The 23,097-nt window shown below is 39.0% G+C and overlaps 1 protein-coding gene across 1 annotated transcript; it reads left to right on the top strand.

The window, feature by feature from the left end:
* Positions 1–522: 522 nt before the first annotated feature.
* On the top strand, positions 523–22,655 carry LOC147730599 (ferroportin-like). The gene is made up of 8 exons (XM_086955357.1): positions 523–939; positions 3,301–3,368; positions 7,566–7,725; positions 8,123–8,238; positions 8,689–8,815; positions 13,198–13,443; positions 14,254–14,904; positions 19,568–22,655. The coding sequence occupies exons 1-8, from the start codon at positions 912–914 to the stop codon at positions 19,885–19,887; spliced, it is 1,716 nt and encodes a 571-aa protein (XP_086811483.1). The 5' UTR covers positions 523–911; the 3' UTR covers positions 19,888–22,655.
* Positions 22,656–23,097: the final 442 nt, after the last annotated feature.

Below are 23,097 nucleotides of genomic sequence, written 5' to 3'. Positions count from 1 at the left end.
TGCATTCGATAACGTGAGTTGTATAACTGGATGAAAATGGGTCGTGGGATGCCTTTTAGATGTTACACAGGCCAAGGTATACTGTTGTTACCACAGCAACATGACAGGAACGCTAATAAACTATTACTAAAAGCTATGTGTGTGATTATTGTGTTGTAATTTATGAAGTGCGAACGCGGTCTCATGTCCAGTTAAGTGAAGACCACTGTAGTCCTTATTTTATTCCATGCGCGTGCCTGTCATCTCATTTTCTCTGTTTTCCGTGTGGGTCTTTTGGTAAGGTGTGTTTGGCCCTTAACTTTGCTTTATTATACGTGTGGTAACAATACCCTCTCTGCCAGCTTTCGTTAGTCCCATAAAAAACAAGACTGACAGTGCTTGACACTAAACCCTGTGGTTTGCGAAAACCGCAGCAGCACACGCATGCGCAGTGGCCGTGTGCAGCTGCCAGTGCAAAACAAAGCAACGCGGAGAAAGAAACGAGGCGCGTCTATGCAAATCTCTGCGTGATTATTGGCCAGTAGTGGAATCCCAGGCTCGAGCCGTGTGCAGAGGCAGCTGAGCGAAGTACCAAGGAAAGAGATATAAATGGAGGGGATGTGAGGACTAGCAGAACAGCGCCTGGTTGAGCAGCAGGGCAGAGACACCGTCTCCGCTCCCAAAGACTCCCTCCGAACCGAGCAATAAGGACTAAGCTTTCCGACTTCAGCTACAGTGTTAGCTAAGTTTGGAAGGGAGGAAAAGGGGACCCGCTTTGCCTCTGGCCGGTTGTCACTCTCCGCTGTAGACCGCAAACACCAGGGCTGTTGTGCTGCACTCCTGACGAATACTGCAAAAGAGAACTGCTCCTGCCTGCACTCCCCAAAAACTGCACAACAAGAGGTGTCCAGAGAAGGGCGACAGCTGTCACCATGAGCAGGGACGAGCAGAGCTGCTGCGGTGAGTTCCCGGGGCTGCAGCCACCAGGGGGGTTAGCGTGCAGAGCAATCAAGTTAATGGGCTTGCCAATCACTTCAACGTTAAACTACATATACTGCAATGCTTTATTGTTGGTTATTTCCACAAGTAAAAGATTGCTATAAATATGCATAAAGTCCGCATTATTGATATGCCAATGTAGCTCATTAGGCCATGTGCATCACACAAAGGTTCTAGGCTGGAAGTTTAATCAGGACTGACTCCGCTTTTCCGCTATCTAGGGTGGATGCTAATAAATATCGTTGCATTGGGTAATACAAACACAAATTATTGAGCCTCTTAGTAATACCAAAAAATGGTTTCCTGCAGTCAATATTATTAGCTCTTTTGGCGAGCATAGAGCCTGCTTGGTTTAATATACATTTGCTCGCATGGACTCTCTTATGCTTAAATTCAAGTTATAAGCTGCAGAGGATACAAAACTAACTATTCTGTATCCACTTACACAATTTAGAGCCTGCCCCTCAAAGCATCCTTCAGATGTTAAGGATTCTTTGTCCACATAACCCATGGGCATTCTCCCATGATGGCTGCAGTTTTAATTTATCAGGAAAAATCCAGTTGGTACGGAAGCAGGAGGCAAAATGTGTGCCTTCAGTGAATCTATGATTCATTCATGAGAAGAACAGCAAATCTACCATTGTTTCATTTAATTTTTCCAAGGATTATTTTAGGTATTGAAAAAGAGATGTATTTTGTGGGATAAGATGACTATTCACAAGAGGATTTTGGACATTCATAATGCCGTTAGATCCGAAGAAGACCAAACAATGTTAAAACACTAATAAGCTTTAACTTGAGAGCAGGAAACATGTATAGAGCCTTACATCATTGCATAAGTAATAATCTATGAAATGTGCTTTTCCAACCAGTAGCAAGTTTTCATTAGAATGCACTAAGCCGGAAATAAGTTGGTAGCCGCAAGTCTCTCTCTCTTACAGGAGCTTGGCTACAAACATTTGAGTCAATATAAAATGTCTGTGTCAGCTGACAGTTGTGAAACTGGCCTGCCTTTTATTTGATTTGTGTTTGCTATGTTGACTCTCATGGGAAACTATTCTGATTTTCTGTTGTTGGAGCTAGATACTAGAAATTTAGAGCAATCTTCATGGTTTCTTTTCGGAGGTGTTGCTCTGATTGAGAAATATGGTCATGTAAGTGACAAGGACATGTCTTAGTCAGTTTCTTTTTCTGGAGAAATATTTGTAGAGGTTACATTTGCAAACCTCTGTGAAACAAATTAAGTTTCCTTCCATAATTATGTAATTCCATTTAAATTGCTTCACATGTGTGGTAAACTTTTATGAAGTAATTGGAACTGTGTGGTAGGCCCATATACAAATCATAAGGTTGCAGGTGGCCTTCAGTACTACATTTAGCTGAAAGGACCAACTCTCACCACTCTAAATTATTCTCCTTATAATATTCCCTGAATTTCGACGAAATAGTATAGTTAGTCCTCTCAAGAGTTAGAGTTGCTTAATTGTCAAGACCGTCAGAATTTTATTTATAATCTCATTCATAGAATAATGTATATAATATTTATGTTAAAATGCCATGCATGTATATAATTGCATTTTTAGTGCCATAGGTTTCTGCAAAGGTTGAACGTGTAGTTGAAGAACGTGCAAAGAAAATATATAGCTGGATTTATAATACGCATTTCTGCACTTAGCATCTACCTAGATTAAGCAATCACGAATATGTAATTTGTATTAAAATGTATAAAAATTTATTTTTGATTGAGTGGCCTGGTTGTATGTTTTTTAAAGGCAGTTATAAGGCTATTCAGCTGCAAAAATATTGCCAGATATACAGTCATTATTACAGCAGCACTACATTGCCTTTTTATATCCCAGTGAATTACATGTGGTTAAATATTTTGATGGGTAAAATAAGTGTCCTCTTCTATTTTCCTTCATGTTACTCCTGTATGATTACATTTCCAGAGGCTTTTTCATACATTTGTGGTGCATTCAGGTAAGGTTAATTTACAAGGCCAAGGAGTTACCTTTTCAGTCATTTTATAAAAGAAAAACACAAATTTAATTTTTAGATTTGTAAAATAGAGCTTTTTTCAAACATATGTAGGGTGTGGTGTTCACTGTATGTTTCTTCTCTGGAAGGCAGTGGAATTACCTACACACGCAGCTTATATTTTAGCTTAATTTTACTTTCGGACATGATTGAGGGAATCATTTGAGAGCACTTGCTGGGGTGAGTTTGTGCTGTCTATACATTCACACTGTTGCAGCACTGGAGTCTATTTGAGCATTAAACATGTGATCCTTCTTAAATACTGTTTGTGCCTTTGCATTGCAGGCTCCGTTGCCAATTACCTAACTTCTGCAAAGTTTCTCCTTTACGTCGGACACGCATTGTCCACATGGGTAAGTTGAAAGGGGTTTATCTGCCCTGTTTATTTTTTTACAGTAGCATAGGTCCCCCTCAGGAGTAATGGGTTAAAGGCCGACTAGCATATAGGAACATTTGATTTTTTGGGTGTACGGGCAGTAGATCCCATAGAAGGCACATGTGATACAGCATTCCGGTCAGCTGGCGATTTAAAGACACCATTAAGTTAATCAATCAATCAATCTTTATTCGGATATAAAATATCCATAAAAGCACAGGTCGAGAATACCAGCAACAGTACAATTTTGTTAAAAACACAGTATAAATACAAAAGATAAAAAGGGGATTGTCAAGTTACAAAGACTTCAATTATGAGCATATGTTAAAAAGAACATATTATAAAAAACAACAATATCATAAGAAGAGTGTTGAACACTTTCAGGGGTTCAACAAACAGATAGCAGCTTATTATAATAAAGTGAGGTCGATTGTGAACAGTTCTAGCAGCCTAATTTAAAGTGCAATTACATGTAATCTTTTAAGGTAGTCCAGTCCTCGGGTAAAGCTTTTGTTTGACGTTCCATACTATAGAGTAGAGGTAGATTCATGCAGTGAAGACAGTGGTGTGTGCTCGGGTACACTTAAATGCGTTACAAAGACACCATTCCGCAAATTAACCACATTTCCCCTTAAGCTAACGTGCCTTTGAGATGCTTCCTTTAAGTGATTTGTAGTTGTGGTATTGTCAGATTCTCACTAGTTTTTAAGAAGCTCACTGCTACTATTGATGGGAAAAGAGTTGTTATTTCATTGAAAGAAACAAAGAAAATACAGTTTTTTGATTGCAGCCATCTCTTTGCAGCTGAAGGGGTAATTATAGTGGAAGGATTTTTGTTTGCCAGAATACGTTTACTAAACACGAGACTACACTTAGGTTGCCAAAAGCTCCGAAAATCGTTCCCGGAGTGGACTGTGTGAGTTTTGCTTTGTCATGGCCTTGGAAGAGATACTGAAAATGTCGCTGCCAAACAGAGAAGCCTCTGACCTAGTTTGCAATGTTACCACTTGCTCATCAGAGTGACACCACCCATCATATTGATGCTTTTAAAATATTTGGGATAGTGCAGGACAAAGTAATTTCAGGTGGAGATTGTTTATATTGTTAAATGATGAAGCGATTAACACATTACAACAATAAAACCTTTTCCTGTTGGCTCTGGTCGTCATAACGTGCTCAGTTGATGTTGGCAGTCCCAACAAAGGATCACTGGTCAAGTTAAAGCATATATGCTTCGACTTCAGGAAATTGCACTTGCCCTCTGTACATAATAGAGGTTGTGTAGGCTTCCCACTTGACTATTTATGAACCTGAGGGCTTACTCCGAAACATACAGATTAGTGGCTATGCCACTCCCCAGGCAGGCAGCAAGCCAGACACAGATCTTCTGTGTGGACTTCCTGTTAATTAAACACATCTGTCACATTTTCTCTAGCCAATCCTTCAAACTACTTCTTCCATTTTAGACGGATTCATTGTTATTTGCTTCAGTAATGTGCTGTGGGTTCCTAATAAAGCAAGAGTAAATGTTTCAGATTTTTTAACTTGGAGAGGGGTGTAGCTACATACATTTGGAATCGTGGTAATCTGACAACAAAACCCAACCAAGCTGGGTTCTTTTATCTTCCTACTTCCTGCATAGATCTTCACACTATGTAGTGCACCTCTTTGGTGTCTCATGGCATCTACCTCCTTTTCCTTCCCAAATGTGCAACTTTTTAGCGTTTAAACAATTTACCAAAAGGCTAGTTCCTGTTGAGAAAAATGTACCAAAAAGCAGGGACATTTATAGTAAAAATCCAATGAATGTGTATTCAAATATATATTGTTAAGTACTGTTTAGAATCTGGGCTTGTGAGGACATTAGATTGGTCGATAAGAATGCTTGGTGGAAACTAATGAACAGACACCGATAGTTTTGGGGACTATCATTCATACAAGAGATGAAGCTAGTGGTGTTTTTTGCCCACTTACATCTGTAGTCATGTAATTCAGTCTGGAAAATAAATTATTCCAGAAATAATTGAATATTTGTATGGGTGAAACCTTTAGGAACCGCACATTGTTGGGGTTTTTGTAAGACTGCAAAGTCTTAATAAAAATGGAAAAGTGATCTGGCTGAACAAAAACACGGAGAAGTCGCAATAAGTCAGAAAAGAAAGACCTAGCCTTCCCTAAAAATTGGGATGATTCTTCATTTTTAGAAGTATATGAGGAAGTGTGTTCCTGGCCCCACGCATGATGGCCATTTACTGTATGTCAATGAGGTAGTGTACTAAGCTATCTGTCCCTTGGGTCGTTGTTTGCGAGATGGTGAATAAATCTAAAAGTTGGAGGTAAAGCAAAATATGGAGTTTGCCAAAAAACATCAATGAAGTGAGCACAGAGATTGAAAGAGAATGACAGACTCCTCTGAGAGACATCAAAGGGCTGCAATGGCTAGTTAAGGTGGCATACTTGTTTTCTAGGATTCCAGTTTGTATCAACATTTACATTTTTGGGAGTTGGGAAATAGGCATGGAGCAAAGCTACAGAAAGAGAAATTGTGCAGGCCCACTTCAAAATGTATACTTTGTGTGGCCACTGTGACCAATTGTATCACTCATTCAGTAAGAGTGTAGTTAAAATTTAACAGGATACAAGAGGCATATATCAAGGTTGAATATGTCTTTTTGATATCAAAAATAAGAAAAGGCTCAGAGGATAGCCAGTTACCATGTATTCCAGGAATCCTTACAGAAATCTTAGTTAGGGCAGTTCCACTTTATTTCTCAAAGTGCTGACATGGATGGCATGGTCAAGTGCAAACAGGCACACATTGCCAAGTTCAGTAAACTAGTCTAATAAAATATGAACCTTGAGTTCTTGTAAAAGGTGCATATTTATTAGGATTTGCTGCTCCAAAGGGGTGACGCGGGACTGGTCAACAGAGGAAGTATCTGAAGAATCCCACAGATCTGTCTGGACTATGCACATCAAACTTCTCACTGTCTATCACTAGTATCTCCAGTAGGTATAAAGAAAGGGGTGTCTACGGATACCTGGAAGGGACCTGAGCTGCCATCAAATTCAGGGGCTGTCTCATACATTGCACCAAGGTGCAGGCAACACTTTTTCAACGGAGAGAAATAACATTGCACTGTTCATCTTATTGTGTTCTTATGTTTATCAGCACCCATTTTACTTTAAGCAGGCCCCTGTTGACAAGCTTAGCATCCTGCTGACAACATATTCCATTTTCAAAAGCAACATCTAAACATATGGGGGTCTGTTATGTAATGTCTACCTTCATGTTACTAGCCAGCAAACATGTGCGTTAGGCCAGTACTTGGCCGATACCTCGTGGTTATAATTCCACTGGTTCTGAACACATTTGCAGGTTTCATACGCGGAATTGCTGATGCAAAATGGATGTGCATGTTGATAAAGTAGGCGCTTACATATAGTTGAGGCATGACATGTATTTGTAGATAGGGTGCTTGTGTGGTTCAGGTGCCACAAATGCTGTTACAGTAAAATAAGCAGTATTAGAAAAAGATATACATGATCTTGATAATGAAATGGAATCAGCGGCAGACGCTTACACACAAGAACGAGAAGAGATTTTTAGAAAGTACAGTAAAATACCACTGTTCGTAGCACATAGCTGCATTTCCACTTTATCAGGAGATTCATGAAGTAAAGATAGAGACAGCCTCCCCATATACTTGTTGTCTGTCAGTCCTTTGAAACAAGATGTGGGCTAGAAATCAATTCTTCTGTAAATGGTGTGAACATTCTTTGTACACATTGTGTTTTCTAAAGTACAACCAATATCTGCATCCCTGTGACCTGTTATGCTTATCAGTGCTGTGACCTGTTATGCTTATCAGATGCACTGCATGGGAATAAAGTCCAAGGGGACTATAAGAAATTCAGGAATTTTGCTAGGTTTGCCGCTTTATACCTTGCTGTCCTTTAGTTATTGTCATAGGGAAGGCTACATGTGATCAACACAGGAGAAATAAAACAACAACTGATGTTAGCCAATACCCCCTACAGATAAAATGGCTTGAGAAGAGATGTCAATAGTATTTGATCTCAATATAAAGCAATTCGTTTGTAGGTCACTGAGCTTTATAGAAAGGCCTGCAACAGCTTGTGAATCTAATACATGTGTTCTTTTTCTTTGTAGGGAGATCGCATGTGGCATTTTGCAGTCGCTCTCTTTTTGGTTGAACTTTATGGCAACAGTCTTCTCTTAACAGCTGTCTACGGTCTAGTCGTTGCCGGGTCCGTGCTGCTTCTGGGAGCCATCATTGGAGACTGGGTGGACAAGAATGCAAGACTTAAAGGTAAAGAAGCATTGATATAAATATGTTACTCGTGCTTATGGAACACCAAAGCCCCATTCTTTTTTACTTCATGTTTTTTTAATTATATCAGTGTATGCGTTCCTTTTAGAAACGTCATCCTTTTTTATCTATTGGGTGTTTTTTCCTTCCTACCATGCTTTTCAAAATTGCATGCATTATTTTCCAAATTGAACCAGTCTGTTACACTGCATTTTCTCCTTTACTATGCATGCTGTTATTGTGTTAGCATACCCTCGTTTCCATCCCCATCAAGCATTCTACCCTTCATTCCATAGGAGCATACTTCTGTCCCATCATACCTTGTCCTCTAAATAAGCATAATTTTGTTTTCACTGTGCCACAAATTCTTACCTGTGCTTCTTTTCTTCCTGAACAGTGGCACAAACTTCTCTGATTGTTCAGAATGCCTCTGTCATCATTTGCGGCATGGTCCTAATGGTCGTCTTTCTCTTCAAAACACAGATGACATCCATGTATCACGGCTGGCTTCTTGTAAGTCCTGCACTCATCTCCTCCTAGTTTTAGTACTATAAAATTATCATATAAAGCGGTTTGTCGTGTATGAAGTTTCTTTCATCAGTCAACATCAAGACCGGCTATTGTTGAACATTGCAACTATAGTATGAATGCAGACTTGGCCCTGCCCTTCTAATGTGAGCACACTACTCCATATTTTTTATTTTGAAAAAGTGCCGTATCAGATTAAAAGGAAAGAAACCAGCTGCACACCAGTAACGGATGTGAATGTTCTTCTTTCAATCCCAAGCAAAAATAGTATCTTGCAATCTTAGTTAATAGTTCAGCTCTTCATTAAAAGATAGACTGTTTGGAGTTTCGTGTTGATAGTTGTTTGGATTGGATTTTCCATGAATACTTGCACTGAAACTCCCCATGTAGAAGCCAGCAGTTAATAATGCTTTCCTGTTACTTGTTTATTTGCAGACTGCTTGCTACATCTTTGTCATCAGTGTCGCCAACATCGCAAACCTTGCCAGCACGGCAATGTCGATCACCATTCAGAGAGACTGGATTGTGGTGGTTGCAAACGAAGATAGGGGCAGACTGGCAGGTAAAATATGGTTTCTCATGCAAAATATTTGCAGAAAATGAGGGAATTTTCTCAGCATTCTTTAAGTTTGGTACATGACTGGCAAAGGCTAAGAATAGACAGTTTTTCTCTTTATTTACCAAGAAGTTATCTTACACTGTTGTACTTTTTCTTTTCATTTAGCATATTCTTAGTACAATTATTTCATTTTAAGCATTCTTGGTACAAATTACAATCCAGAGATAATTTTCTCATATTAGTAACAATTAGATCAAAGTTGAAGAGCCATGATAGGCGTGGTAGTCAGTAGAAGTGAGAATACTTGGCATTCTGCACTTGACAGTTTGATGTTATGATTATGATTAGCAATTCATATACAGAATATACAAGAAGAAAGATTTTGGACATCTAGATGTATAGTATATTTGTCCATTTTGTGTATTGCAGTTATTCTGCATTTTTAATATGCGCTAAATAGCTGAAAAAACAAAGTTCAGACACTTTTCCATCTGCTGTTGAGAGCTGCCATTTCTTAGCTAACATTTTGGCAAATTGGAAACTTGACAGAGATTTAGCTGAAATTTTGACAGGAACGAACAGAATAAAAAAGTGTATACCAGGGTCACCACAATTTCCTGCAGTCTTTGAATTGTCTAGTAGTGCTGTAAATGGGAAGATCAGTGACTTTCGTACTGTTGCAAGGCCACGTTTTCCGACTTTGAAAATAGAAGTTGCACAATCCTAGATACAATGCATATCTTACCCATACCCATGAGCTGTATATTTGTTCGTTTTGCTGTATATTTATTTTGTAAATCTTTTCCTGGTTTAAATAGCCTTTGCTCTGTGCTTGAGATTTTTCTTTGTGCTCATGAGTTGCAAATGAACAAACATGCAGGCACATTAACATTCACGGTTAAGGTTTCTCTAAGATCACATTTATTTTATTGTCCCTTGATTTATTGGCCAAGCACCAGATGCTTTTCATATCAGTCATCTGCAATACCTTTATGTGGGCCATGATAACGGCGGTAGTCCTAGATTTTGTCATTGCTTGGAACATGCCATTTCATCTATCTTATTATGAAATTTAGTGTGCTGTTCAAGTTTGAACAAGGGCATTAATATAAATAACCATACATTATGTCACTGTTCATAAAGCAGAGTTAAAACGGGCAATAGTAAAAAATTAAAGGGTGGGAGGCAGGCCTAGATATTGGTGAAATAAAGCATGCAGATCTATAGCAATGCTCCATGGAAAAATCAAGCAGTGCTATATTTTACAGGAGTGCACAGACTTTATCGCCATATTGATATATATTTCAATAACAGCACTGCATTATACATGTCTTAACAATCAACATATCTTGAGAAACACTCTTATGTCTTTAACATTAGACCATGTACGCAATTCAGCTCAAAGATCAGTGTCATGCAACAATTAACAATACATTGACCCCGTAGGGGAGACCGTGTATTTCATGATGGTTCCCTGTCCTAAAAACAAGAGAAAAGTAAAGTAGATTTGGTTGCCCCATGGGCTCCGGAAGTAAGGGAGAAGATAAGAAAATTGTACAAGAGCACAGACATTCCTCAAAATAAAGCATAGCTTCTTCAGCGGCTCTGCAAACTTCTATACCCTTTGGCCCACTTTGACTTGTTATATGTGGTCTTGCAAGTTCACCCCCATATCTTGCAAAGTTTATGTATGCATTAGTTTTCATTTTAAATAATCTTCTTGGAACTCCTATGCACAAGGTCTATTTTGCTGAATCAGATCACAGTATGATTTAGCGTGTCTGTTAACCTTGATCTTTGGTGACTTTCTATATTTCATAAGACAAGTTCTTCCAAAATTGGAAAACCATTTGGCAAGTTGTAAACATTTATCTTACGTGAACATTATATTTTAAACTCGCACTTAGGAACCTTCCTTATCACCGAATGGAGGAGTGATTAGTATGATCTGTAGCGAGTTTAGTGTAGAAAGGTAAAAGTGAATTATTAATTCTAGGTATGTCAAATAGAATGATCCAAGTTCAAGTTATAGGAGCGCACACAGACCATTTAATTGCAGCAGATTCTGTGCTTGAGGAACATAGGGGCATATTATCAAGGACCGGTGTTAAAATTATCGCCATTTTATCGGCAGAAAACTGACGATAAAACGGGGATAATGGGTTTGATAATATGCCCTTGTTAATTCCCATAGAAGCCCATAGTAAGATCAGTTTCCTGCCGATAAAACGGCGATAATTTTAACATCGATCCTTGATAATATGCCCCTTAGTCACTAGACTACATCACCCCTCAAAATAAAGCTGCTTCCATATTTTGTTGTGATAATGGTTTTCACTTCCTCGGCAGCCAGTGATCAATTTTTAAGTGATGTCATTACCTTTTTATTAATCTGCGATTTGGATATATTTCCATTTAGCAAAAAGTAGACAAAACTTCACAAAGTTAAGTAATCTGTTTTCTGTTAAAACCCTGGCAGAGATGATAGATTCCAACCAATGAATATTTGACTGTGTGTCTAATTTAATCACATACTAAAGTTGGAGTAGAGCTTGAAATGCCTGGAACATGGGATCTGTTTCTGAAGTTGCTTGTCTACTGTCCTAGGATTATTTATGAATCATCAAATTATTGGCCCCTATATTTCAGTTTCCCTTCCCCTTCTATGCACTCCTTATGGTAGAAAGGTATTTCAATATGAATTTTGTAGTGTATTGAATGGGCAGATACAAGATACCCCTTCAGGAATGTATGGGTATGTAAGATTACCATAGTTTGCACCCTATGTCAAACTGAGATACATTTGTTATGTCCTGCCTCTCTAAATACATATTTATTCACAAACTGATAGGTGAAACACCTCTCCCAGACTATTTTCTTCAAAGTTGATAGTCATAGTCATAATCTTTTCGATTTTATGGATAAAATCATAAAAGACAGATAATTAAAAACAACATACACAATTTCAGTGCCAAAATCATTCATGCTTTAAAACCCCCATCAAAGTTGATAGCGTTATCACTTGTCATGGTGTATCATCTTTTGTCATTATGTACATTTGCAGGTAAAATGCATTTCATGCAGAGGTGAAATGCCTTCTATTTGCCCATGCATATGTCTCATTTAGATAAAGGCATAGAAAAATATGTTTGAATTGAATCTTTGACACATAGTAGGCCTGTTTTTAACCAGGAACAAGAATGACATTCTTATAATATTAGTTGAGCATTTAACTGCTCAATAGAAAATAAACCAACTTTATTTCTAGACATTCCAGTAGTAATCCAATTGTTTTATATTTCTGCTAATTACTGCATGGTCAGGATTGAAATAGCCAGTATTATAGCTGTGTTCCATTAGAACTAGCAAATCTTCCATTTCCTTCATATACGAAAGCAGGCATCCTACTTGATTGTAGTCTATATTGGAGGTGTGTGCATGTTCCATCCTATTGTGTGACTAACGTGACTAACGTGTCCAACGTGTAGAACGTGTAGGACTACTTAGAGCGACCATATTTAGTGAATACACTGAGAATGCCAGCTAATCTGCAAGTTCTTTGAACTCTTGTCATCTAAGCAGTGGGTAAGAGGTGAACAGATGAACTTTGTACAGAGAAATCTGTACAAACGTGTGTTGCGGTGGCTTATGTGGGCAAAGCTTGAGTGTGGAAAATTGAGAGCATTCCAAAGTTCTATTTGTATTTCAAAAAGGAGCTCATTTGAAAGAGGAAATTGGAGGCAGTAGGAAGAATAAATAAGAAATGCTGAGACAGTAATAGTAAAAAAAATTCCAGACGTGCTCAGCAGTTTTTGTAAAATAAACTAGTGTGTCTGGACCCACATTGTACAGGGCTAGCAGTGGAAGTTTAGTCACACTGCCCCAGGTGCACATCGTAAAATTATTTGGCCCACTGTTTGTGTGAAACACCTGACTGGGTTACCAGGAAGTGGGAGGACTCCTAGTGCTTCTGTTATGTGTCTGTTCTGCCTTCACTAAATAGCGCTATTCAGGCTCTAAAATCCATAAGTGCTGGTACCTCAGTCTATGAAACACAGTAGTTACCTGTTTAAAACCCCATTTCTGGGAAACAAAAGGATCACATACGGCCCCAGTGCAGTAAGTTGCACATGCATATTATGGAACTGAATCCCCTCTTGCCGTAAGTTAAACTCACATAGCACAGTGTGCAGGCTTTGTACAAAAGGACAGGATCATCAGTGATGTATTTCTTTCACAAACAGTACGTCAAACGCCAGTAACCTGAATATCCCAAATGATCATGGAATAGTAATTCATTATGAAATAACTCTTCTTTTAATATGTTGTATTTGAAAACTATCAATTACCAATATTGAAATTTTAAGTTTTAAACTTTCCCACAGATATGAATGCCAACGTGCGGAGAATTGACCAGCTTACCAATATATTGGCTCCAATGGCAGTCGGACAAATCATGACCTTCGGCTCTCCGGTGATCGGCTGTGGATTTATTGCTGGTTGGAACCTGCTGTCTATGTGTGTTGAATATCTTCTGCTCTGGAAGGTTTACCAGAAGACTCCTGCCTTAGCGATGAAGGCAGGCCAGAAAGTAGAAGAGAAGGAATTAAAGCAAATCAACATTCTGAGAGGTACAATTAAACATTAAAGAAACATATTGAGGCTTCATTTGTTTTACTATGGAACACATTAATTATTATTTACTCAATTCTGATTTGATTTAGGTAGCATTATGCAAAGGTCTTACCAACTAGTAACACACTAGCTTTCTTATAGACATAGAAGTTAATTCACAAGAACCTGTCAATAATATGTAGTGCACTAATGTTCTCTCTAAATGGTTGAATACAAAGGAAGAGGCTACATGATCATGAACGCTAAAGCATGTACTATGTGCCCTCTGTACTGTACAAATCCGTTCAACGAATCACTAAAGTACCATTGTCAGTAACACAGCTCAGTTTGCTACTACATGTACCACGGTAGCATTCAAAAGCTGCAGGCATTCTGTACTCAGGTCCTCCCAGCTGCTCTTTCTTTCATGGTCAAAAAGATATCTATACTTGAGTTGGTGACAGTGAAACCTGTTGGCAGCACCTAAAGACAATTGACTTTTTAAGGTGTTTTATGTGAGAGCAACTATCATTATTCACTACTGGAGGCTGACTCGCCTTTACTCTCTAGAGTTTTAAGTCCCTTACCTTTCACTTCACTTCTTTAAATTCAACATTGTTAATTTGGCAATAAAGGCCTCTTTAAATATATATATCATCAAGTAGGTTAACCTTAAAAAACAGCTCAATTATGTTAGTTGGAATTTAGTGTTTTGTTCCTTGCATTTTCTCCATAAGTTTAAAGTCTAACTGACTTAGTTACCAAAGTAGTGTACGTTTTATGGGAAATTTGTGGTGTTCTGACTACTTTACTTTTTTTGTCTTTAGATTTAGAAAACAATCCAGATAAACTCAAAGAAGATTCACAGTTGATGGGGGAGAAAACCGTAGCAGTTGTTGAGCCACTAAAGGAGCCCAGCTGTGCAGACCGGATAGCCGAGCCCTTCCGCACGTTTAGAGATGGATGGGTGGCCTACTACAACCAGTCCGTGTTCATGGCAGGCATGGGTCTGGCATTTCTCTACATGACCGTTCTGGGCTTTGACTGCATCACCACTGGTTACGCCTATACACAAGGTCTTAGCGGTTCTGTACTTAGCCTTTTGATGGGAGCTTCAGCCATTACTGGTATCCTGGGCACTGTGGCCTTTACTTGGCTAAGGCGCAAGTGTGGTCTTATCCGCACAGGCTTCATCTCTGGAATTGCCCAGTTTGCTTGCCTCATCCTGTGTGTGGTCTCTGTGTTCATGCCTGGAAGCCCTCTAGATTTGGCAGTTTCCCCTTTTGACGACATCAGCTCAAGATTGTTTTCATCAGAGCCACTTCCTACTTTCGCCCCAGATGTGAATGAAATTCTCCTGTCCACTGGAATGCCCATCACTGTGAATGGTTCCACAATACTGAATGGTGAACCAGAAAACTCCGTGCCTTTGATTTCCGTCAGTCTGCTTTTTGCAGGCGTCATTGCTGCTAGAGTCGGTAAGTAAATTGTCTGCCAGCTATTGTTCACATAACATGATTTGCATTCTTTCTCATGTTGTATCACCCACTACCTAAAGACTGACAGAACGTGTCCCAAGGTGAAGTGTATTGCTTTATGAAACCATATTGTTGCTGCATTTGCGTGTATTTTCACTTGGAATGGAGTAGAACTATCTTGGAAGCCTGGTTGAGGGATGTCTTCCTAGAGCTCTTTATTGGCTTTCAAAATAATCTCATTGACCTCACATAATAGGTAGGGTCGTGTATATATCAATAGGCCGGTGGTGCATTGAGGTTATTTTGTCCCCATGGTGAAAATCCTTCTCACAAAAACTTTAAAACAGTAGATGACTTTGAGTTCACTAGGTTAAAATGGTGAGCCAGACAACAACAGACCAGGTCACCTATTAAAGTATTTCCAGAAACCATAAAGGGGTGAGTACCAATCAGGTTCGCAAACTATTGTACTAGGTAGCCTACCTACTAAGTCGCGTACTGCAGTATCTCCTGGGAGCCAAATGGGTGGGTTCTGCCCTACCTGTAGAACACTAGAAACAGGTTATAACAAGTACATGGTTTTCACAACTTGAAACATCTATTTTGAAACGTTCTACTGCTGTTTCAAAGATTACCTAAATACACATTACACACAAGATCTACAGATTTCACCCCTGTAGGCCTCTGCGCACCCTTGTCGCAATGCCTTTAATACTGTTCTCTTTGGACAGCTTGGTGGCCTGTTATTCTGCCTTCGTTACTTCTGTTAGTTCAGGGATGCTCTGCCAAATGGTGCAAGCCTGACAGCCTCTTTCTCTTGCTTCAGGAAAAAGTTGAAGACTATTTGGTTAGACTGGTAGGTAGTGTGGACTAAAGAAATGTAGTTACCTAAGTCAGTCGGTCAGGAAGGACGTTAAACACACTGATTCAAAGACTTAGTCTACTGTCAGGATGAGTCAGGTATAGATTTAGGCTGCAATATTGTCCAGTTAAGTTTGTCTCACAAGTTAAATATTACAGTGGCTCACAGAAGGCTACTGATCTGCAGGACAGTCTTCCTGTTTTCATTGGAAAACGAATCCTAAAGTTGTAAATAGTTAATAAAAAAAACCAATAATACGGATTCGTCTGTACGAACAGCACAACATCAATGTGGTGTTCATTGACTAAAAGTTAGTGACCTATAGTGCAAGGCAAGGTTGCAAATGTTAAACATATAAGTGACATCAAGATCCATCCACTTATGTGTCAGACTTAGAATACTTATTTTGACTTTGGCCTCTTAATATCCAGCAAACTCTGTATCTGGAAGCACTGTCAAGTAGGCAGCAAGTACCTGTTTGCTGAGACCACTTGATCAGACTGAACTTTGTGAACGTCTTAATAAAATATATATCATGTTCTCAACAGATGTGCTTAATAGGCAGATTGTACTGGGTAGCTGTCAACACTGCATGCTTGTTGTAGGCCCATTATTGTAATTAGTTTGAGAAGTTACAAATGCATACTGCTAATTAAGCGTTAAAATAGAAATATATCACTCAAGGAAGGCAGTTTTATTTATACTTTCAGGGTTAAGATACAGATGGCAAATACAATCATATATTTCCACACAGTGTAAGTTGTGTTCAGGCAACACCCTGTTTGGTAAAGTCGGTTTCAGAGTCCAGTCTTGATTATTGCTCTCTTGATGACAAGTGTTGCGCCATCACATACCATTTCCTCTTAAGTACACACACGTGGAGCCACAGACACGGACCCGTACTTCTTTAAGTTGCATTCTCAGAGTGGTTCAAAGAATCTCATGTATTCAGTTTTGGACTAATGTGGAATGCAGAACAAACCACATTGTTTATAATTCAGTTTAGCCATTTGAGAAGAAATGTGAGATTAAGGGCTGATAAATTATTTTTTTTACATTGTGCATTATTTTCCATATCTCTCAAATTTGGCAGTCCTTTGAAAGGACTAAATGCCAAGTTCGTTTCTTGAAGTACATAAATTGACTGTTACCACGCAAGCAGTTTACAGAGAAACCCCAGGGGGGATGGGGAGGGGCATTGGCCTACAAATCTCCTCCCTATCAGTCGTGGCATTGTAACTGTGCCATTATCTGGCTTGGCACAGCAGAAACGTTTCTCTCCCTATGCTGGGAGCACACTACATTCTGTGCTTACTAATTTGCCAGAAGCTTTATTTTTAGATTAACTTTGTTTATTGGTTATAGGCAAATATGCATACACCCACCAACATCCTGTGACAGGTGGGGGTCAGCGCCGTAAACATATTACATATGTCTTAGAACGCGCCATAAAAGTACATAACTCCTGTAGGAGAGGAAGACAACTTAGTTCACCATGTGAAATCAATTGTACATCTCTATCCTACAATTAAAACACTATCCCCACAACCTTTGTCGATTCTCCTTAGTTAACTTTAATTGGGCTTGTATATACCCTTCCCTTATGTTATATCTCCCTTGTCTTTCTTTTGTATCGAAGTAGACACATCTATTACAAAGCATGCTTTGCCAGCATTAGCATCACCAGTCTCAAGGAGGTTCCTTGAGACATAACACCCTCAAGTACCTCAGGCAGATAACCATGAACTCTGAAGACATATCGAAGCAACTTGTTTGCTTCTTCCCATGATTGACATTGAAATCTTCTCTGCACCCAACAATTCCTAAACTCTTTATAGCCATGACCTATGAGTATGAGTGGCCTTTTTTCCCCACAAACCCAGAAACATCTGTTTGGCTGCACACAAGAGTAGGGTGATCAACTTGCTTCTTGTAGATCTCAAGTAGGTAAGAGGCCGTCAGACACTCCTAAAATATGCCATGCTTCTGAGTAATTCTGTGTCAAACATTAAATCTATGTCATATGTGGCTTCCCTCCGAAATCTTTTAAGTTTGGGGCAATGGCACACGAACCGTAACAGAGACCACGTGTTTTCACACCCCCTCCACCAACCCCCCCCCCCTTCACTTGAAAGTAATATTTTGCATCAAATATTTCCTCTTTTTGTGTTTATTCCACATTGTCTACTCCATATTAATAATGTGTCATGCAATTCAGTTTGTTTACGTATTACTCCTGATGCCAGTAAGTCTTGTTACTTTGTTTCTAATATGACGGAACTCTCCCATAAATAAAAACATAGTCTAGAATTGATTGGGAGCCATTATGCCTGCAGTGTCACTGTTGAAACCATCAGGGCCGCTACTTCTCGCCATATTTTATGTTATTCCTTAATGTTTTTCACAAACAAATATAAAGGTATTCGCCCCATAATGCAAAATATCACCATTTTAACTATCAGAAGAAGGTTAGTGTTTCCACCATCCAAAATATGGCAGATGAAGGGAGTTTAAAAAAAATAGGCAATATTGTATAGGCCTGCTTGGATATATGCACTGTAATTTCAGTATGGAAATCGCACCTTCCACGAGTAAATGGCACCTCGTTGGAATCTCATGAGTCTTTCGAGACATGCTCTTCAAGCAAACACTGCTATCATCTGATATGAACACTATAGGAGGCAAAATCATTCTTCAGTTGAAGTCTGATGTTCGTCATAAAACAGGATCAGGCCTGTAGCTCATTACAGCAGTACAGAGAAGTATTTTGCACTTTCTAATTATTATCCAAAATGATCTGTGTAGAAAAGTTTTACTCATAAACAACACATATATTTTGTACTTGCCATTGGGGAAGTATTACAAGAAGTAATCTTAAGCTGTCCCATTAGCTTTTTCACTCACGTTGGTGAAGTGTGCAAGAAGCTCAGGTTACCAACAGTTTTAGCAGAAGTAGTGATGGCACACAGTTTGTACTGAATAATGGGGCACATTCTTATGCATACAAGAAAATAATACCTCATTACTCCGGTGTTTCAAGAATCATCAACATTGCCTGCCTAGAGACCACATGTCTTTGAGATTCTCAAGAACCAGAGACCTTAAAGCAGAATAGTCAACAAGAAGAAAGGTCCCCACTAATGAATTTTACAGAGAGGGAAAAGTAATGGTATTATAAAAAAATGTTTATAGCCACATAATGTGGTCACCACTCTTTCTTATTTTGAAAAATGCTACTACTTATACCTGACCTCAAACAGAGATTTTAAAGATTGTTATTCCTCTTGTAAGCAAGGAGCATTTTGTCTACACATTCTTCACTGGTTGCTAATACCATCTCTTCATATATACCCTTACAGAAGAATATGCCAGTGAAATCCTAATGGTTTCTCAGGACCACATTCCTTTCAGGCTGTGCATATTTGGGAATGTATGTGTGTATATGGTATTTCTGTAGCTCACCTAGCCAAATGCAGCGGAACACTGTACATGGTCATAGGGAAGTTTAGTCAGGTAATAAGAGAGAAAGCTGAGTTGTGGCAGGGGAGTGTGTAACATGCGCACTCGCTATAGATCCTTATAATCTAACTGCTCGTGTTTGTGTGCCTTTTCCTTATTATATAATGATATACCTAAGCATTGTTTTTCCCATGTAGTTGAAGCCCTTGCCTTAAAAGTCATCTTTATTGTTCCTTCAGCTCCCATTTTTTCCTCAGTGTATGTCTTTGAGTTAATTGCAGCTACAATATTGCTATTGCGAGTGACTACATCACTGGCTAATATGATGTTTTTATTTTACAGGTCTTTGGTCATTTGACTTGACTGTGACACAGCTAATCCAAGAAAATGTGATTGAGTCTGAACGAGGTGTTATAAACGGTGTCCAAAATTCCATGAATTACCTCCTCGACCTTATGCATTTCATCATGGTCATCTTAGCCCCAAACCCTGAAGCCTTTGGCCTACTAGTGCTAATTTCTGTCACATTTGTCGCCATGGGTCATTTAATGTACTTTCGCTATGCCCAAAAAAACTTAGGTAATCAGCTTCTTGCATGCTGTTCCCCAGACCCCAAAACTATGTCAGTTGAGCCACAAAAAGCTGAATTATCTAGTGTGTAACAAGGAGTATTTATTGGTGTTACTGAAATACAACCAGCTAGTATTGCATTGTTTGACACGTGACCGTGCAAACAGAGGTGTTTCTCTTAGGTTGTCTTTAATTACGAGAGTGTCACATCTTTAAAGTATTAATCTGGGGAAGACTTGAGATCAAGTGTTTCTAGATGAGTCCCAGTCTATACACAGAGGAAAGGCCTTTAGTGACAAGTTTCGGAGCTCTTATGTTGAAATTATTGCTTTTGGGCCACAGATCCAGAATTCAGTTTCATTCTAAATGGTGAAATGCTCCCCTCTGACGGGTGGATGTGCAAATCCCTTGGTCTAAACGTTATTTCTTATGCCAGAACTAATTTTCTACACAGGGTTACATCACCAAAAAAGCAAATGTTGGGTGCTAGGGTTAACCAAAGAATGGTGTTGGGCAACACTGAAATGATCCAAATTCCGGGAACTATAATGCATTTGCTTAAATTCCCCTCCAAAACAAAAATGGCTTAGTGGACAGACCGGATCCCTAAACAGATTTCCATCGCCGGGCTCAGCTTTCAACTTACCCCAAGTCTTGACTTGCCACCAAAAGAGACCATTGTTTCCAATAAAGATGTAACTTTTGGAAATTCCAACACACTCCTAGTAGCCACGAACTCCGCCTTCAGAAATACAGAGTGGCTCTAAAAGTATTCCAGTTTCGTGCAGCTGAGTAAGGTTTTGACGAATAGCAACAATTAGTAGAGCTCAGAGTGGCACCAAATAACCAAATGTGTTAAACAACAAAGTACAATTTGCTGTAGAAGCTCTAAATGTCCTGGTGCTTACCCATCGTCGCAACACAGAATAGATTTTCTCGTGTTCGACCATTTACATAAGGAAATAGTTGCCACACTCATCAGCTCCGTAATTAAAATCAAGAAACACCTCTGTTTTTGTTATTATATCTGTGTAATGTGTTGTGGTGAAAGTATTGTACTATATGTTAGTAGCACTTCCTAGTATATTATATATGTATATATCCTTGTGCGAACAACAGGACATCACATGCAGATTGTAGCATTGCACCAACAGCTTACTAGGCAGACTGACTGTAAAGATGTCCAAAGTTTTGGGTTATAGTCTTCCGATTCAGACACAAACAAATGTAAGCTAAAGTCAAATTCAAATGCAAAGGCCTAGGGATTTGTTACTTGGGGGCATAGGTCGAGAACTGCACAAAGTCTTCGCCTATATTGACCACTCAGTAATGTACGCAGTCAATCAGTACTTATATGGCCTGTATGCATACAATACAGGCGCAGACATGGAGTTTTAAGCTAGCTTCGAACACATTTAATGAATAAGGTGATCAGTTAAGATGCTTTTATAAATGTTAAGTTTAACACACTTTATTTTTTACAATGTTTATACAGAACTGAAACTTATGATGCTTTTTTGTATTAGATAGTTGTGAAGTGTGTCTTACAAGAGCACCAGTACACAAACACATTATCTACACTTTTGCAATAGACGTATATGCACTTTCAGAACATAACTGCACCAATGCTGGATAAGCACTTTTCTTCTGGGATTTTGACGTAAAGAATTAGCCGCCTTCTTTTGACCGATATTGCCAATGTTCTGGGAAACTTTTTTATGATCATTGTTCGATTTCAATGTCTACAGTAAAATTAGCATTTATATAAACAAGCATAGGAAAACAGTATGTTTCTAATGCAATCTTCAGAGACTGTAACGCTATGGATCCTGCAAGTTACAGTACGTTGGTTCACAGTGTCTCTTTCCTCCTCACAGTACATATTTCTTGATGATCGCCGTTTTGTTAAGAAACCTCTGTAAGAATTGTTTGTGTGAAAAATGTATGTGTGTATATGTATATATATGTATAAATATGTGATTTCTTACAATGCAGAACATTTAACAGATCTCTTAGCTACTAAACATATTTCCTGGGGAGCTGTAATTGCTTCTGCAGTGCAGTCATATTAACAGATTTTAGATACTTTTCTCGTATTTTTACACAAGGACATTAGATGGCGGAAATGTAGTACAGAAAAACATAATTTTTGCAAGTGTTCAAGTATAACCGGCTAATGATCTAGTAAATCCAGTGGTGCCTAGCCTGCTTTAGGGCGTACTCAAGATTTGTGCCCTCAGGAACTTTGAGGGCTTCCTAACTTACAGTGGCAGTCCTGAAAGGCTGCCCCTGTTACTGGTCCAAATGAAAGAATACCATTGCACTCACAAATTACCTAGTGATTCCTTACAGATGTCTACCTCGGCTATGGGAAACTACTATGCAGAACTCAGTGAAAAACACCAGCAGAAGTGTTTCCTCCTCGGTCAAGTGTACTTATACACGATAACCATTGTTGCTGTCGCTGTTTGCTCACACAAAAGTGACTTGTAAATTCATTTAAAGCATGCCTTGTCAGAGGAAAGGGTGCCAAAAAGCCTCAGAATGTAGTGACAGCAATGATGATCCAGAATGGACTGCTGGTAGTCACTGGATCCTTGTTGTACACAACTCGGGCAGACATGCTATTTGGGATGGTTAGTTGACTTTTACGTGAGCAGCCAAGACTTCTTTGCCTTGTGAATAAATTGTCTACAAAGCCAAGGGTGCTTATTACAGCAGAATCTTTAATTTTGCGGAATACCCTCTGCTTCTCATAGCCTATACTAACATGTAAGAAATGCTTCCAAAATGCCAAATTTACTCCCCAGAAATACTCTGTATCTGACTTTGATTTATAAAAAATAAATTTATGGTTATATATTTCTTGTTTTGTGTCATTCTTAATGTTCTTTGTTTAAGTTCATTTTTGGGGGCGGCAAGCCGGCAAAGAGGTGAAACCATGCTGCATGAGAGCCGTTATTGGTGCAATTAGTTTGAGTATAGCAGTGAAAGCTGGCTAGTGTGGAATTTTTTTTATTAATAAGTCATGATTCAAGTACAATGACCTTCCGTATTTAACATGGCAAAGAGAGACCCATAGCAGGGGTCCCACAAATCAAACTTTAAGGATAAGGTGAGGGATTGACTTCTAGGCCTGGTTTAGAGTTGAATAGTAATGGAGCTAAGCCAGTATTTTGGAGGAAGAGCTGATTTCAGAAGAGAATTCACTGGTAGAAATGTCTCCAATGTGCTCTCCCTATGGTTAAGGAAATCTTACCGGTCGATTCGTCTTTACAGTAAGCACCTCCTCCGGAAATTGA

Source organism: Lissotriton vulgaris, chromosome 2_1 (genome assembly GCF_964263255.1).
Source record: "Lissotriton vulgaris chromosome 2_1, aLisVul1.2, whole genome shotgun sequence".
Taxonomy (NCBI): domain Eukaryota; kingdom Metazoa; phylum Chordata; class Amphibia; order Caudata; family Salamandridae; genus Lissotriton; species Lissotriton vulgaris.
The sequence above is the reverse complement of the archived record's forward strand: the minus strand, read 5'-3'. Positions and strand labels throughout refer to the sequence as shown.